The sequence below is a fragment of the Ursus maritimus genome, unplaced genomic scaffold (assembly GCF_017311325.1).
Source record: "Ursus maritimus isolate PB19 unplaced genomic scaffold, ASM1731132v1 scaffold_2, whole genome shotgun sequence".
Classification (NCBI taxonomy): domain Eukaryota; kingdom Metazoa; phylum Chordata; class Mammalia; order Carnivora; family Ursidae; genus Ursus; species Ursus maritimus.
Window position 1 is genome coordinate 101837378 of NW_024424452.1, and position 19013 is coordinate 101856390.

The following is a 19013-nucleotide window of genomic DNA, read 5'->3' on the forward strand; positions in this document are numbered from 1 at the left end:
CTTTCTTTCTTTCTTTCTTTCTTTCTTTCTTTCTTTCTTTTTTTTTTTTTTAAGATTTTATTTACTTATTTGACAAAGGGAGTGAGAGAGCACAAACAGGGGGAGCAACAGAGAGAGAGGCTTCCTTCTGAGCAGGGAGCTGATACGGAGCTCGATCCCAGGACCCTGGGATCATGACCTGAGCCGAAGGCAGACGCTTAACCAATTGATCCACCCAGGCACCCCTGAACTTCTTTAACTTTTCAACTACAAACCACTCTGCCTTAGTCGGAAACACTTTTTTCCTTCCCTCCTGGTGCAGTGGCAGAAGTGTTCTTCGCATCTAATGCTAACCCTCCCATATTTGTTTTGGAATCCTTCTTCTGCAACCAAACACTGTTCAGTTTCTCTCTTCAAGCTTTTCCTTTCATTTGGACCCTTCCAAGTATCATTAACCATGCTCGGATCGCTTCCATTTTGGAATGACAAAATCCCCGGGACCCATCTCTGGCCTCTAGTTATCACCCTGCCTTTTCCCACCCTTTCTTAGCAATATTTTTCAAGACTTACCCATGCTTTCCTTTCCCCTCATTCTTTATTCGCTTCCTTTCTCAACTTTGTCTCATTGCTGCATTGAAACATTTCTTGCTAAGGTCATCAATGACCTTTGGCTTGCTAATTCTGACATTTCCATTCTTCATCTTACTTGACTCTGAGCAACATAAACCACTCTCTCCTTCTCTCCCGCCTTTTTATCCTATGACTTTCATGATAAATTTTTCTTGCCCCCCCCTTCTCTTGTTGCATCTTCCTTGTTTCACATTCTTCTCTACATGGTCTTTAAATGTTAGAATTTTCAAATCTTGGTGCTAGGTCTTCTCACTCCCTCCACTCTTTCCATATCTTGTTCACATGCCCAGCTTCAAATAGTCCTCAAAAAAACATTGGCTGCTATTAAGATTATTATCATTATTCACCAAAATTTCCCTTCCTTGGAGGACTTTTGGGAAGACCTATGGGAATATATTTAACATTTGAGTATTTGGAAGAAAGAAAGGCATTATAATTTACTTATATTTTATTATTTCATTGAGATTAATCGGGCCCTAAAATAAAACCTAATCGTACTGATCAGCTTTATCACAGTATTGGAATAAAAAAGTTGTGGGTATGATGTATCTAGAATTATGTTATAAATTAGCAATCATGAGAGTGTCCAGATTCAACAGTGTTCAAATGCTATACATGAAGCCATTATCAGACATTGAAGAAAATGATAATGGCGAGGATGAGAATGATAGTAATAGAAGTAATAACAACAATGACAAAGACAAAAATTCAGCATCTTCCTAATACAAATCCCTTTTATATGTTGAATTTTCTGTTCCTTAAATTCGGTAGATCCTCATAGGGTGTGATCTCATGGCCTAGAAGAGGGAAAGAGACTTCTGCAGAAACAGAATTCTCAGGCAGTGCACCCCCGCCCCCCACACACACACCAGAAAGGAAACACAGAAACCCAAGGGAAGACCAGTTATGAGATCATTTGCACAGCAACCACTGGGATTTTACTAATGTGACAAAGTAGAAAATGAAGTTTCTACTTCGTTATGTCATGTTAGTGTCACCTGGTAGGCTGTGATCTGAGTCCTCACTGCACCCTCTTCATGGTTGTTCACAGCATTTGACCGATTTTGATGACGTTAAACTACCTTTCAGGAAATGTTCACTAGTTACTTTGAAGTCCCTTCCCCTTCTAACCTGTTCTTCCAAAGCAGCTTCGATTTTTAAGAGGTAGTATGCCAGGTATACTGGCTAGCCCGGTATTACCGGACACAAGGAATGTTCTGTCAGAGGGAATGTTGTGTCTGGCACAGAATCAACTGGGCACAGTATCATAGCTCGCCTGGCGGAGGTCTAAACAGAGTGGCAGGACACTCCTGGCAGGCTGAGAGTAGGAAGGGTGGTGCCTTGGGTTGCCCAAGTAACTCTGTTTTAGCGAGGATCCTAACTGGTGGAGAAAACATACCTCTTTCAGTGGCCTTGGTGAAGCCTTTTGATCATTGACTCTTTCTTTAAGAATTTAAGGGCAGGATCAGAAAAGTGCTTCTATTCTTTTAACTTCTTACCTCTTGCCATATGCAGTGTTATATTGGTGGAAATTTCAAATTGCACTGTTTAGTTCCCTCCTTTACCCACTACTAAACACAAATTATTTTGTATACGTTGAGGTGAGAGATGGACTTTTATATCACTAAAAGCAAGTATTGTGATTTTCACTGTGTGGATTCTGAGATGTCTGCTACTAGCTAACAGTGCCAGGACAAACTGGATGCTTACTGGGTATGCATAGGGATGAATGTTAACGTGATAGATTGTGCTAAAAATAGGATATTTGAAATTTTTTTCGTATTTTGTTATATGTTTGTCATATAACTAGATTTCTATCTTAGTTAATGTATTAGGTTCTGTTCTGTATTGTTAGTAATGCCATTAAGCAAATATATATTGAATGCTTTCTGTGTGTTCAGCAGTATTCTGGGCCCTGGGGATACAATTAGTAAGTCATAGTCTGCATAGAAGGAGTTCATAGTCTGGTTGGTAAGTTGACAAAGATAAGTACAGTAGAATGCAGGGCACTATAATAGGCCCTTAGGAACACAGGTGGTGGTGACTAACTCTGCTAGGATGGGAAGGACAGTCAAGGCAGGCTTTATAGAGGAGGTAATGTTTAAACGAAGTCTTTGAGACCACAGAGAAGCTCTCAGCAGGGTAGTATGTTCCAGGCTTAGGAGGTGGCATGTATAAACGTGTAGAGGCATATGAAAATGTGGTACGTTTGGAGGATTGTTATGGGAATGGTGTGTGACAGCTAGTAGCAATATGTATGAGCAGTCACATTGTGCCAGTCACAGTACATGTAGTAAGTCCTGCAGTCCTCATAAGACACCCTAAGAAAACTATTATTGCTATCTCATTTTAAAGATGAGGTAACCAAGGCAGAGAGAAGTTAAGTAACTTACCTATGGTCTTATAGCCATTCAATTTCACAGGTAGCATTTGAACTCAAATTTTTTGGCAAGTGCTCTAAATTGGGTGTCAGCAAACTATAGCCCACGGGCCAGATCCAGCCCACTGCCTGGTTTTGTACAGCCTACAAGCTAAAAATGGTTTTTACATTTTTAATTAGTTGCAAAAAGCAAAAGAAGAATAATATTTTGTGACATGTGAGACTTATATGAAATTCAAATTTCAGTATCCATAAAATTTTGTTGAAACACAGCTACACTCATTGGCTTAGGATTGTGATGGCTGCTTTCACACTACGGTTGGCAGAGTTGAATATTTGCAAGAGACTGTATGACCTGCAAAGCCTAAAATACTTACTGTCTGACTCTTTACAGGGAAAGTTGCCGATCCTTGATCTAAAACAATTCACTAGATTGCCTCATAGTATATTTTGTTTGCTAAAATAACACAAAGAGTGTGTGTTAATAGCAATAGTTGGATTTATGTACTACCTATCTTTTTAAACTGATAAGAACAGATACTACACTTGATCTTAGCCAAAAGGCCGAGAAGCGATACTACCTATCTTTTTAAAAATCTATTTTCATACTTATTATCTCCTGTGTCCTCACATCAACCCTGAAATAAAAGGAAGGTTAAGTTTGGTGCTTTCTATCTTACAGCTAGGAAACCTAATTGTTGGGAAATTGGGATGGGCTGTGACATTAAAGTTAGACTCTTTTGCCTGTACAGTGTCTCGTAATGTCCCGCACTCTGTTCTGAAATTTGCCCTCTAGCTCTGTCCTAGATGTACAGTTGCTCAGAGCTTGGGCTCAAGTGAGACAGTTGAGATAGATTGAAAGAGCAAGGTAACACACGCTCTTTCCTTAACCTTCAGCACCTCTGCAATAGTGTCTGAAGTTCTCTGTCTTGGCAAGGTCTGACTTATTCTGAGCACACTGCCAGTGAAGTGCTCCAGGAGGCTTGTATTTGATTTCAGATAAGTAAGCACTTACCATCGAAGGAGACGGGGGCATTTCTCATTTTCATTTCCATAAAGGATGCCATTGCATTAGGGGCTATGTGGGAAGTCTTTGACTTAACAGTAAATTTTGAATCCCTTTTATAGGTTTTCACTTGTCCATTATTCTGCCTTTGGAGCGTGAGGTTTCTACTTTTTTGCTATTCCTGATCTTTTCTGAGCTTAGGAATGCTGCTCTTAATAAGTAAATAAAGGAACTTCCCTGGTTACCTCGGCACTACCACCAAGCTAGTCAGGGCGAGTGAAGTCTCTTATGTGTCACCTCAAGGGATGTTTGTGTTGTCTATTGCTGTTTACTCATTGCACTCTCCTACCTCTAGGATATAGCAGTCTGAGGATTGAACTATAGGCCATGTTTCTTATACTATGGAGCTTGGTGGTTTCAGGAAAAAAAAAGTTATTCAGATTTCTAAAGTCTTAACCACTAGTGTCTTCTCTTTCAACTCCAGTAGTGAATTCATTTTATTAGCAAAATTGATTATACCCAGATTTGGTCTGTTAAGGCCCACCAGAAACAAGATGGTACCTTAAGAGAGGTCAACTACGTTTCCACTGATAGCCAGCATTTTCTTAGCCACTGGCAGTGCTGAGGTCAGAGCAGTGTAGAAAAACATTTCTCTGTCCCAGGGGTCAGATGCCTCAGGGATGCTGAAATGCCTAAAGTGCTGGGTAACACAAGTGTATATATTTGTCAAAACCCAGTAAATGTGTACTGAAGATCTGTGCTTTTCACTATCTGTAAATTTTACTTCAAAAGAAAAATAATACTGTAAACAAGTATTGAACTCTTGCTAATAATGTGCGTGTGATGTGTTCGGGGGGAGATTATGAATGTCTGAAATGGGATGAATGAGTGAAGAGATGGACGTGTGATAAAATAAGTGTAGCCGGGGCGCCTGGGTAGCGCAGTCGTTAAAGCGTCTGCCTTTGGCTCAGGGTGTGATCCTGGCGTTCCAGGATCGAGTCCCACATCAGGCTCCTCCGCTGGGAGCCTGCTTCTTCCTCTCCCACTCCCCCTGCTATGTTCCCTCTCTCGCTGGCTGTCTCTCTGTCACATAAATAAATAAAATCTTTTAAAAAAAAAAAACAAGTGTAGCCAGTGTTAATGGTAGTCTACAAGTCGTGTAAAGGTAAATGGGTATTCACTGTGAAATTCTTTCAACCTTTATATGTTTGAACATTTTCATAATAACATATTTGGGGAAAATGCCTAAAAAGGATAGGCAGGTAATATAACTTAATAAAGCGGGCCAAGTATACAACAGTAGAGGATGGTGGAGCGTGGGGCATCAGGTATCACGCTCTGCCTAGAGAAGGCAACTGCCACTCAATGCTAATTGTTTACTTTGCAGTGCCAGATAGTCTAATTTTTTAAAAATCTCAAATGTGGAATTTTTTAACGTGAAAAATCTTTATTTTTAAAATGCCACATGGGCCAGGCAAAATGCTTTTAATTTACCGACATTTTTCTGTTCCAAAGATTTTAATTTTAAAGGAAAAATTGGAGGTGTCCGCTTGAATTGTAAAGTCACCATTGTTACCACTAACATGTGACTTTGAAGAGATCTCAGCAGTAGCGGAGACCTTCTGCCGTAACCTCAATTCCCCCGTCCTGTGGGCGCCGTACAATAATGCTTTGCCAGGGCCATGCCGCTGTATTCATGACACTGACCCAACCAGGGCTTTGCTCTGGGGCTGGGAACAGCTGTGAGATTGTGCTGGTTGGCATCGATTTCCCTGGGCTCACTTTAGGATTATTTAATAGGGAAAGGGCAGCGAGTAGTACATGCTAGCTTGCTGCTCAGATGTAGTTCCTGGATATAAGTCACTTAGGCTTTAACAGAAATTAGCACTAGGTGGGAATCAGCAACAGAAAAGACTTCTAAGACTTCCTTATATTCTCTGTTCTGGCTACGTGGTGTTGCAGTCTACGCAGGGTCCTAAGCTCTTAACAGTCTCTGTGTTACCTTTTTTCACTGTGGGCGTTCTAATCAGCTATGCTGTCCCTTCTACCTCAGGGATGCTTCTCAAATCCATCCCCTCCTCCATGTCTCCACTGCCAGTACCTTACTTCAAGACCTCATCCTTTCTAGCCTTGATCGTAATTTTCTCAATGGTTGTCTTCGGTGTGAATTTTTCCTGCCAGCAGTTCAGTCTTCATATTCCCACTACAGTTAACCTTTCTTAAGATATAATTCTGGTACTATCACTCCCTGTTTTAAAAGGCTCAGTACCTCCATGTTGCCTTTAGGATAAAGATTAAACTCTTTATCATGAGATACAGGGACCTTCATTGCTGCCAGCCTGTCCTACCAGCCTCTCTTCCTTCCATTTTCCATTAACCTGTAGGGTAAAATTCAAATTCCTTAGTATGGCGAATGAAGCCCGGTTCAGATTTTCATGTGTGCCCCCACCCCCATCTGAGTACAAAGATGCCAAACTTCTCACCATTCTAAAAGACTGGTTTTTTTTCCTTTTCTCCAGACCTTTGTATTACTGTTCCCTTTGCTTCTGATGTTCTTCATCCCTGCTTTTTATTTTATTTTATGTTATTTTATTTTCATCCCTGCTTTTTAAACTGGCTAACTCCTTCTCCTTTATAACTCAGGTGAGTAATATCCATTCTGCGAAGTGTTCCCTGTTACCCCCAAAGTTAGTGACTTCTTATTCTGTATTATAATTCATTTTTTATTAGAGTATGATTTCTGTTGCATGTATCATCTACATATCTCTTTCTACGACTAAACGGTAAAGTCTTATTCATTTTTGATTCCTGCATCTCCCCCTAAGGATTATGTCTGGCAGAGTATAGGCCTCAGTAAATGTTTGTTACATGAATAAATGGAAAGGCACTTTACAGTCAAGGAACGTATTACTAAGATAAATTCTTAACCTGTTCTTTGGTAATGTGAGTCAGTGTTAGATCCGGAACTTAAATCTGTGTTCTCAGATTTTCTGTCTGTGCTAACAATAGACTTGTTGGACCCCTCTGTAGCCAGGGACTCTGTTATGGCAAAACGCAGCATGCAGCCCCTGAACTTCCTTTGCCAGCTGTAAGAGAGTCATTCTTCCACTCCTGGTTCATTGTCTTCCCTTTCCTTTCTCCGATACTTCTAATTTACTTCCTTCTCTTGTTAATAGAACCTGACTGTGGTCTGTTGGCATCTATTAGAACTTACAGAGAGTTAATGCTATATTTATGTTTATTTTAAGTATATATTTTTTGCCCTTTCTGGTGGTGAAAGGAGTGTTCTTGCTAACTCTTAGAGACGAGGGTGGTGGTGGGGGAAGCAGTAGTAGTAATAATAATACTAGCAGCAGCTAACATGTGGCATTTAACTATATGCTGGTCTCTAAATATTTTTATGTACATTAGCTCATCTGTAACCCCATTAAGTAGGTACCATAGTTGGTATGATAATTTTATAGATGAGGAAACTGAAACATACAGAGATAACTTGTTTTAAGAATACAAAATTTAGTAGACCTGGGATTTGAACCCAGGAAGTCTTATTCCATAGTCTGTACCCTTAACTAGTACACTGTTCTTAGTGGGGGTGCTTTCTTTAGTATTTTCTACCAGAGGACCCTACATGTGGGGAGACATGCCAATAAGTGATATGGACTTACATGTGACTAGCTTTGCCCATGTAAAACTCTTGATGAAAATGTGCGGGGAAGAGAGTAACCTCTTGTTTTAATATCTCCTTTTAGGGATAAAATTTGCTGTACTGATTTATACTTTCTGAGAATTCAGTCTTCCTTTAATTTCTTGGTGGCTTTTACTCTTTACCCAACTCAGATCCCAGAATTGCCTTCCTTCTTTTCACAAGGCTTACTTGACAGCTATGGATCATTGCCCATGCCATAGCTTTCAGGCCGTACTCTTGTGGCTTATGAAACACTTGTTTATGGGCACGGAGTGATCTGGAGTTAAATAGAAAAATCCCTCTCCCTGGGACAGCAATTTACTCTACATGCCAAGTTGGCAGCAGAGTAGACCTTTGGGGGGCTGTGGTTAAGACAGGTAGCCAAGATATGAGGGAGGTTTCTAATCCAGACTCATGCTAATAAACAGAGTGGTAACCAAAGCAGTTTAATGGGATCTTTGTGTTTTGCATGTAGTCTAGCCAGGAGTGACCAACTCAAAATCAACCAATTGGCCACATTCCTCATATGAAATTATTGGAGAGTTAGACTAAGATCAGTTTACCCTATATATGCTAAAACAAAGTTATTTTTAGGAAGATAGTATCAGGTATTAAAAATGTTCCATGAGCCAAGTGGTATCTGGAGACTGGCCCATGAACTCTATTTTGGATACCTCTAAATTGGTAGGTACAAAACATTCAGGTGCTTCTGCAACTGAATATGTGACCTTAAATAAGTCATTCAACTTCCCTGGGACTAGTTTCTCCATTTGTAACATGAAAAGTCCTAGTGTTTATTGCTCTAGCTACCATGTTCTTTCCTTCTTTTACATCTTTGTGTAACATGCTTTTTCCAAGGAACCTCTTTTGATCAAGTCTGTAAAGATGAATCATCCCATTACTTAGTGTGCCTCAGCTCTTATGTGCAGAGTTTGTAAGAAAAGAACTTCAACGAGGGCTTTCTTATTTCTATACAAGTGTCCAAGTGACTCAGCTGTGCACACTCTTTTGATCTGAGAGAAACTCAATGCTTGGGATTTTTACCATAGTTACTAGGCCTCATTTATTGTTCCTCAAAATCAGGATTATCAGTGGATCATGAAACAGAGATTTGGACACTAGAACTATAAAAGTTCTGTTTGAAGAATAACCCTGGGCTTTAAAAAGATGGGCCCTTTATTCTTTCTTCTTCTCAACTTTCTAAAAACGTGCCTTGATCTGACATGAGGTAGGTCAAATGTGTATAGCCTTGTATGGTACAAAAGTTGACAAAGTAATACCTCTAAGACAACTTAATGGGCTTTTCTTCATTTAAGTGGATAAGTGCATGGGGAATGGAGAAGGTTAAAGGAAACATTATTTGAAGGGTAAGGGCTTGGGGCATTTAGAGGAGGTCTTAGTAGAATCCAGAATGAACATATTTTTGGTATCTAAATATTGTCAACCCTTAGGCAGTATAATACTTGCTCTTAACTGAAGGAAGGTGTTTTCTGGTCCCAGATTGTAAACGTTTATAGTCTTGCGGGTAATATGCCAGTTTACTGAGAACAAAATCTTAGTCAGTGTGATACTCCATGGAAAATTCTTTACTTCTGCTGTTTCTCTTGGCTATCTCTCCCGAAAGGCTACAACAAATCAGTGTCCAGAGCCTGTCTGACCACTGAGTACATAATCAGATATAGTTCTCGCCATCTGGGAGCCAAACTGTCTATGCCGTGGGGTTGTGAGTCTCTCACACAGGGCTGACAGTTGCTGGAGTCACCTGTCCTGTTGGAGCAGAATGCTCTTATGATTTTCACTTGCATGGTAGTTATACTATATCATGATTGGAGTAGAGAGACAGGTACTTGGAAGGAGTGACTCAAGTGTTGGATCAGTCAATCTTAACTACTAATATGTTAAAGCCTTCTCGTGTGATGATGTGCTGATGGTTGAGATTTCCAAATTTACTGACTCCTTTATCACCTTTAATTTGCTGGTATAAATTCTTGTTCTGTGCTGCGAGTACCTCATTGGAGCAGGGGGACTTCGAGCTTTGAAATGTTGGGTTTCACAGCAAACTCCTCAGTCAGTCCTGCCACCCTCGTTTCAGTTTCAGTCCTCAGCCAGAGTACTTCCAGCAAAATACCTAGTGTGAGAACCATGGGCAGGTCTTCAAGGCCTTTGCTATTAGGGCTAACAATTGGAAAAAAAACCTTGGAAAACTTTCTGTTAAATGTAGTTGTCTTTTAAAAAGTGGTATAATTAATGTTTTGACCATTTTTCATCTGGCAAAGAAAGGGTGACTCACTGCTGTGATTTTCATTAATACCAAGGAATAAGAATGTGGCAAATTCTTCAGGTTCTGATTTCCTCTTCTCTGCCAGTTGTGTTTTCTATGGCTTTAGTAACAAATTACCACAAATGGTGGCTTAAAACAATAGAAATGTATTATTGCACAAGCTAGAATGTATTATCTGGAGCCTGGAAGCCTGAAACCCAGGTGTTGATAAGGCCACACTCCTGTAGGCTGTAGGGAATATTTGTTCTTTGCCTCTTCTAGCTTCTGGTGACTGTCAGCATTCCTTGACTTGTGGCTGTATCACCTCAATCTGCCTCTGTGGTCACATTGCCTCCTCCTCTTCAGTTTGTTTCAAATCTTCCCCCTGCGCCTCTCCCTCTCTCTCTCTCTCTCTCTCATTTTTAAAGATTTATTTATTTGTTTTTAGAAAAGAGGGAGTGTGAACAGGGGGAGGGGCAAAGGGAAAGGGAGAGAATCCTTAAGCAGACTCCACACTGAGTGTGGAGCCCAACACGGGGCTCAGTCCCACAACCCTGAGATCACAACCTGAGCCAAAACCGAGAGTCAGATACTTAACCAGCAACACCACCCAGGCGTCCCCTGTCTGCCTCTTATAAGGGCACTTGTCATTGGAGTTAGGACTCACTTCGATAATTCAAGATGATCTTGTCATCTCAACATCCTTAATTATATCTGCAGAGACTCCTCTTCCAGGTAAGGTACATTCACAGGTTTCAGGGACTAGGACATGGACATATCTTTTTTGGGGACCACCATTCAACACACTACAACACTGAAAAGAAGACACATGGACAATACAAAATGGATAGGAGGCAGCAACATACAACATCCTTGACCTGGCCCTAGTCTGTACATGGATGTGCTGTGTCGTTTTGGTGGAATCACCTTGGGCAGCCTAGAGAGAAGTCTTCCGGTGATTCCAGATATCTGAGAATCAACTGAATGTACAGAAAATGTGACTTTCATGCATTTGGGCATTTATTCTTCCACCTAACAAATATCTGTTGAGGGCCTCTTATGTGCCAACTGCTGCTGTAGGTGTTTGGGACACATCAGTGAACAAGTAGCCTTTGTGGAATTTATATTCTAGCTTTGCTAGGAATGACTTGAGATGTTCATATAGGTGATTCAGGAATGTGGTGTTTAGGCCGACCTCGTGGTGCAACGGTAGCGCGTCTGACTCCGGGAATGTGGTGTTTGGCTCATTAATGTTTATGTGAAAGAAATTATGCTCTTTGCTGTTATCTCCAAGTATTTAGGGTTTCCAGCATAATGTTGAAATTATATAATTTGGGGGATTATTTAAATTTTGAATTATATACCTTATATTTAAATTATTATTATTATTGAATTATAGAAATTTTGGGAGGCTAAAGGACAAAACAGTGAAATGTATGGAATGGGGATATATTACAAACATCATCGTCTCCCAGCATGTTTGTCAGCATGATTTGTTGACATCAAGGCAAGTGTGAGCTGAAAAATCCAAACACACAGGTGGTATGCTGCCTAAAGCCCAGCTTCTAGGTGTCATCTGCCCTGGCATCTGGAGCTGGGTTTTGTGGGGAAGAGAGTTGTGCTGGGGCAAAGGCAGGTAGTTTTCGCAGTATTCTGAGACACGAGAGCAAGGTCAGCTCTTGGAGCCAGCGGCACTTGGTGGTGGTGACAGTTGCAGGCTATTTTGGGAATGGAGGAGGCTTTGTTTTGTAAGGCTTTCTCTGCACTCCCAGATTTAACTCTGGCACTGATCAACCATCAGCCACTTTTGTCTTTGATATGGGGAGAGCAATATTAGGTACAGTACAGACATCATAGTGCTCTTTTATCATTTTATTGGTAAAATCAAGTCTTTTTCCTTGGAGATAGCCTATCATTGCCAAAGAAATGTGACATACTGATTTTAGGAAGCTTTAAATTATTATCTGGCAGTTTTTCTAATATCTCTCTGGACCAATCATTAAATAATATCTCCTTTTGTTAAGGAGCATAGGAGAACATGTTATTTTGGTAATGTTCTGTGTATCCTCAGGAATGAAAAATAGAAGGAAATGAACATAAGCCACAGCAGACGGAATAGGGTTAAATGCAAAGAATATTCCCGGTGATGTCATGAGTAACATCAGAAACTTCTGTAGTGTCCTTTGCCTATTCAAGGAAAGGAAAGACTCGTCTATCTGGAAGGTTCATTACAGCTGTCTGGAGAAGCCTCATGTCGGAGTCTACCCCCTGGACAAGGTTTTATAGATGGACGAACCCGCTCAGCCACCACGCTTCGGTCGTGAATGAGTCAGCAGCACAGCTGCGCATGGAGTGGGCAGAAGGGCATCTAAATTTAGTCGTTATTCACTTGAGAAGGTTTTCAGTGACTCTTTGTCTCTCCTTCATGGCTTTAGTCATATTCCTTCTTCTGGAGACAGAAACAAAAAGAATGGAGGATGGTCACTCCAAGATATTTCATGAGCACAACTCTGTTGATTGTCTCTGAGGATGTCTCTTTCAGCTTAACCATGGTACTTACTATTTTATTCACATAGCTCCTGAATTTAGGAACTACAGAATCCCGCACACTAGAGAGGAATTTTTTTGAAGTCAGACTTAATAAACAAGCTCTACAATCTTGATAGTTCAAAAAAATTTTTTACCAAACTGCATTCCTCCTGTAAGATCCTGGAGGTGGGGGAGGGCAGTGATGGGTGAAGAGTTAGTACAATTTGTGCTTTTTCCTGGGGAAGTTGCTATTTGTTAAACTGGTGGCTTTAAAACAAACACAATGCCAGGGTTTAGCTCCTTTAATCCTCACAAAATCCTATGAGGTAGGTGGTATTCTCCCGCTATATATGAGTGTACTGAGGGGTGCCTGGGTGGCTCAGTTGGTTAAGTGTCTGCCTTCAGTTCAGGTCATGATTCTGGAGTCCTGGGATCAAACCCACCTTGGGCTCCCTGCTCATCGGGGAGTCTGCTCCTCCCTCTCCCTCTGCCTCTCCCCCTGGCTTGTGCACTCTCTCTCTCTCTCTCAATTAAATAAATAAAATCTTAAAAAAAAAAAAAAAAGACAAGTACACTGATCCTCAGGTTACATACTTCACTCCAGGTTATACATATTGGCAGAGCTGGTATGCAACCCGGGTCTGTCTGACTTCAAAGCTGATGTTTTTAACAATATAGTGTCCTTCACTTTGTGAAGGGTATGGAGAATAATTTAACTGTTGACCTACTTTATTTTCTTTGAGATGATTCTTTGGAGACTGATGATCTGCCAAAGCACATTGCAGATTTTTGTTGTTGTCGTCTCAAACATCCTCACAATGTCTAAAAATACTAAAAATACTGTATCAAGAATTTGAGATTCATAGACAAAAATATCACAAAACTGAAAAGGAAGAGAACTGAAGTGGTGATAGGGTGAAGGAGATTAAGAAAAGGAAGGGAGAGAAGAGGGATGGAAAGAGAAATTTTCTCCTGTTTGATACCTGGACTCACTGGGCTTATTTTAGGCCCTCTGGGATTTGACTGCTGTCATCTTCAAAGGACAAACAATGATCTTGAAAATGTTGGCTTCCAAAATCTGCCTGGTGGTGGTGTGGCCATTGGAGCTAAGTTTTTAGACTGTTGAGCCAAAGAAATTTTGCAACTGAGCAGGAAGCAGTTGACCCAGCTGCTTAACACAGGTTAAGATGGCACATTTGATCTTCATGGTACAGGAGTTTATTTATTACATGGGCAAAGCACTTTCTTCTTCTTAGACTTTAGTCCTTTTTGAAAAGTATTCCCTTCCATCCTTTCACTTAAAAGTCTTTATTAACAGTTTTTAGCAAGGTACTCTGCAATGAGTTGGCCAAATCTTACCCTATGGGGATTGCAGACTGGCAGACATGGAATATATCTGAAATTTAGTAATAATAATAGTTATGAAATATTTCACATGGTAAAGAAGTAAAGAGTAAATGAGGAATGCTTGTCGAAATTGATAAACCTAAGGGAACATCGTAGAAGAAATGTAATTTTTGGAGCTGCCTGTTGAAAGAGAGACCATTATGAATTTTGGCTGTAAGAGTCATCTGGCTTCCAAAGGTCAGGTTAAAGGAATATATTATATTGCATCAAATCTTATCTAGGCTGATATGTTAGCTAATCTCAGTAAATGTAAAAAGAGTATCAAATGGTTTGGGGAAAATGAACAGAGATGCTTTTTGTAACCAGGGTTACCTAATTAAATTTTCATCCAAATTGAATCTGTCTTTGTTCATGCATGCCCCTGCTTCTAGGCAGGATTGACCTGAGGTTTATCTCTGGAAGAAGTTCCTGTAAGTTCTCTGAGTAGGATATGTACTACTTAAGCCCCATATATATATAAATTTGGAAAAGGAAAGAGTATTTTGATAGCTTGTACAGACAATGGTGGATACTCATGTCAGTTTTTTTTTTCTTACTTTGTGACATCAAAATTGAGTGGTCTAACTTATACTTTGAATGAATCTTTTACCCATGCATGATTATCTAATACCATGTATTTCATTAGTACTTGGAAAATAAGGGTTCATTGAGTTATGCAGATTTTCCAAATGTTTATGCGTTTACTTATACATTTGTGGATAGTCCCACTGATCTCGTCAAAAGAGTGTTAGGAAGCTGTCCAGTGTTCATGGTAGTGGTGTGTTTCCCAAAATTCCGAGTTCTTTTGGATGGTCAAATTTTATCACTGGCAGCAAATGCTAGTTATTTTCTTTGAAGTGAACAAGGCTCACCTCCTTCATTTTCAAGTCTTAAACCATAATTGGCATGTCACTTGTTCTTTTGAGTAAAAATAGCATTGCGTGAAAAAGTGACTAGTTCATCTCACAATAGATACACAAGTGCTTTTTTCTTGGAAATAACCATCATACTTTGGGATGCAGCAGAAGTGCTTAATGTATACCTCCTATGAGATTTAATAAAATTAATAACATTTACTACTTCATCAAGGCCATTCTTTTTTATTTTTTTTTAAGATTTTTTTGGGACACCTGGGTGGCTCAGTCACTTAAGCATCTGCCTTGGGCCCAGGTCATGATCCCAGGGTCCTGGGATCGAGTTCTGCATCAGACTCCTTGCTCAGCGGGAGCCTGCTTCTCCCTCTGCCTGTATTTCCCCTGCTTGTACTCACTCGCGCACGCTCTCTCTCCTCAGAGGGAGAGGGAGAAGCAGACTCCCCTCTGAGCAGGGAGCCCCATGTGAGGCTCCATCCCAGGACCGTGAGATCATGACCTGAGTTGAAGGCAGATGCTTAACCAACTGAGCCACCCAGGCACCCTCATCAAGATCATTCTTAAATGAAGCTGTTTTGTTTTGTTTTAAACCGAGAGTGTGTGGTAGGGAAGAAAACAGTGAGTACTAGTATCCTTTGATGCTACTGCCTTAATTCATATAAAGGCATCAGTAGTTTTACCCATAATACCTTTTGTATCCTTAGTGCAAATGTCAACACAGTGAAAAGGGCCAATAATGTCTTAATATTGTTATAGAAAATCATTTTGATCTGATAATAGCTTCTCAGCTAAAGGTTTTTTTTTTTAAGATTTTTTTATTTATTAATTTGACAGCACGAGATAGCCAGTGAGAGGGAACACAAGCACGGGGAGTGGGGGAGGAAGAAGCAGGCTCCCAGCAGAGGAGCCTGATGTGGGGCTCGATCCCAGAACGCTGGGATCACGCCCTGAGCTGAAGGCAGAGGCTTAACGACTGAGCCACGCAGGAGCCCCTCAGCTAAAGTTTTAACTCCCACCACACACACACCTCCAGCCTCCAAAGGGGGGATTTAAAGACAAGTTTTTTAAAAAAGGAGTCTCATTTGTTTCTAGGTCCTGAATTATTCCAACTGTTTTAGAACCATCAAAGCCTTGATAATGACTGCCTTTATCAATGTGGGCATTTTACTTCCTTTTTATTCTGTAGATAGCTTAAGACAGCCTATTGGTCTGAAGATCTCATTGCTATTTGTTACTGTTTCTTCTAGGCTTATGGGAGGCCTAAAATTTCTATTCAAAGAGCTCCTCTGCTTTCTCCTAACTTGCTGTGAGAGGGGCAGCTAAAGATCCCTAACCATTCATAACTACAAACGTACTTTGCCATATGGTTTGGAGCCATTCAAAAAATACATGAAAAGAAAGTACATTTCTTAGGTTTGAAGTGATCACCTCATCCTTTCTCACCAAAGCAGGGATTGTTTGAATCTTACACTGTAGCTTCCCACTGAGAAAATTGCATTTGATTCTGTGTGACTGTTTTCTCTTGAAATTCGTAAGCGAATTAGTGGTTTCTAGCAGGTCCTTTTTTATGTTATGATGATGAAACAGCTCACCATTTATAGTACTTTAGAAATCATTTTCACAATTAAGCCTAATAGTACTATAAATAAAATTAAGTGTCATTATACCTATTTCACAGCTGAGTTTTTTTTTTTTTAAAGACTTATTTATTTATTAGAGGTACAAGAGTGAGGGGAGAGGAAAAGAGAGACTCTCCAGCAGACTCCCCACTGAGCTCAGAGCCTGATGTGGGGTTCGGTCCCATGACCCCAAGAACTGTGACCTGAGCCAAAACCAAGAGTTGGACACTCAACCAACTGAGCCACCCAGGCACCCCCCACAGCTGAGATATTGAGGCATGCAGACACTTCTGGGGTTTGCATAAAATCACAAAGCTTAGAAGTCATCCTCTGGACACTTTTATCGGTATGCAAGAAATAGAAATTAATATATCATTACAACTGTTGTATTGTCAATGCCCAGAGCAGTGTCTGGCACACAGTAGAACTCAATAAGTACTTGTTGAGTGAATGAATGGACTTTTCTTTTTAGGCCTGTATTGATGAAAATTTGGACATGGTGAAGTTTCTGGTGGAGAACAGAGCCAATGTAAACCAGCAGGACAACGAGGGCTGGACACCCCTTCATGCAGCAGCTTCCTGTGGCTATCTCAACATAGCAGAGTGAGTCTCTGTATGAGTTTGGATTATTTGTAGGAATAGCCTTCATTTCTCTTCTGCTTTTAAAAATTTGAATTCATAAATAGTTATAATTTCTGTTACAAATTATAAAAGCAGTAGGTTGAATCATTTTTAAGGAATAATTGATACTGTGTTTTTATATAAACCCATAATTTGTTTGGTTTTTTAAAGGATTTATTTATTTATGTTAGAGAGAAAGAAAGACCACGCCAGTCAGGGGAGGGACAGAGAGAGAATCTTCAGGCAGACTCCCTGCTGAGCACAGAGCCTAAGCCGGGGCTCAGTCTCATAACCCATGAGATCATGACCTGAGCTGAAACCAAGAGTCAGCTGCTTAACCACCTGAGCCCCAAATCCACAGTTTTTTAGTTGAAAATTTTTGTTTGCTTCTATTCTCAGGTAGTTCATATTTGTTGGGATATTTAGAGGCGGCTCCTGTTGCACTCTCTGGGTCACTTTTTGAGCAATTATAACAATATGTGGGCAGGCCTAGAGATTTTTTTCTGGACTTCTTTGTAAACTTGTTTTATTGTTTAAGAAAAAAAATCAGTGCTTAGTACAAACGAAGATGGAGAATGCCTGGCATACTGATCACAATACCCGCATAGTTAATGGCAGAAGAATGAGCCTAAACATGGAACAAAGGAAGGGATTGGCATGTATTCTCCACAGTAGTTGAATGGGTAGGTTTATTAAGACAAATAAGTAGCTCCTGACCTCCGTGACAACTAGTTGCCCCTGCCTTGGGCAGAAGAATCCTGACCACATAATGTCTGGTATATTAGAGGTACTAAATGTTGAATGAAGGAATGAAGGTTATGTTTATTTTTATATTACTTATTTATTTAAAAAATTTAATTAATTTGTTTTTTAAAGATTTCACTTATTTTGAGACAGAGAGAGTACACATGCAAGCAGGAGGAAGGGCAGAGGCGGAGGGAGAGAGAGAATTTCAAGCAGCCTCCATACTCAGCATAGAGCCCGATGCGGGGCTCGATCTCATGACCCCGAGATCATGACCTGAGCAGAAATCAGGAGTCAGACACTTAACCAACTGAGCCACCCAAGCGCCTCTAAAGGGTTTTTTTTTAAAATAGGAAAGAGACTTTAGCAGTCGAAACATCTTTAAAATGAGACAATTGAGTATATTCTAGATGAGAGTAGATTTAGGTTGATAAGGTAAATTCACTAAATAAAATCATGATATTCTGTGATCCTTTGAAAATCAGATGCTTGTTTTAAGGCCCTTTTCCATATAATTAGAGCTCTTATCCAGCAAACAGCAGGGAGGATTATGTTGGCAGCTATGTGGAGGCCTGGGAATGGCTTCCCACACAATCTGATTTGCCCAGGTTTCCTGGGGGAGAGCCTGTGTCTCTGTTTTGCTTTGGAGCCAGGGATGCTCAGTGGGAGAAGTTAAACAAAGGGAGAGTCAGAGCCAGAGAAACACTAGGCAGCCCCGCTGGTGTTTGACTGGGCTGCTTGTTCTAAAAAGTGGACGACGGCATTGGCCCCAGAGCCAACAGAAACGAACAATGCAGTTTTCTTTAGTCTCAGCTCTTCACCCTGTTCTAATTTAGTAAAAATCAGTCACCTCTTCATCCCTTAGGCTGCCCTCTTTTCAGAGTCTCATAGGAAAGGCTCTGATTCTCAGCCTTACCACTAAGGCCAGTATTCTGATGTCTAAGGCTTACGGTGGCTTCCTCATAGATTTTGATTTTTACTTTAAAAATGTATCTAAGAAACAGTTATAGAACATGTTAGTACCTCATTTTTTATATTTCATTATTTGTTCAGGTGGCTTGTTTGTGATTTTTGAGTTAACAAATCTTATTACATTCAAGAATTTCACTTTTTTCCATTGGAAGGTAATAAGCAAAGCTCATGCTTGGAATTAGGATCACTTGTGTTGGCATTGTCCATGGAGTCTCCTTTTCCCCCCCCCCTTTTTGTGAAGCTGAGTAGAGAGAAGGATTGTAAATGCTTTTTTACAGTGATTTCTTTAATTCATCTTTCTGGATGAACACAATTCCTTTGGAAATAAGT

General features: G+C 40.3%; 1 protein-coding gene and 1 pseudogene across 2 annotated transcripts in view; one reads left to right on the forward strand and one right to left on the reverse strand.

The window, feature by feature from the left end:
* LOC103657720 (protein phosphatase 1 regulatory subunit 12B) overlaps positions 1–19013 on the forward strand; it is an 85523-nt gene that overhangs the window by 35037 nt on the left and 31473 nt on the right. For both annotated transcript variants that reach the window (XM_040636463.1, XM_008685127.2), the window contains exon 2: positions 16819–16949. In XM_040636463.1, coding sequence (XP_040492397.1) covers positions 16819–16949 — 131 coding nt within the window. The remainder of the gene's footprint in view (positions 1–16818; positions 16950–19013) is intronic.
* LOC121104099 lies at positions 3459–3565 on the reverse strand (annotated as a pseudogene).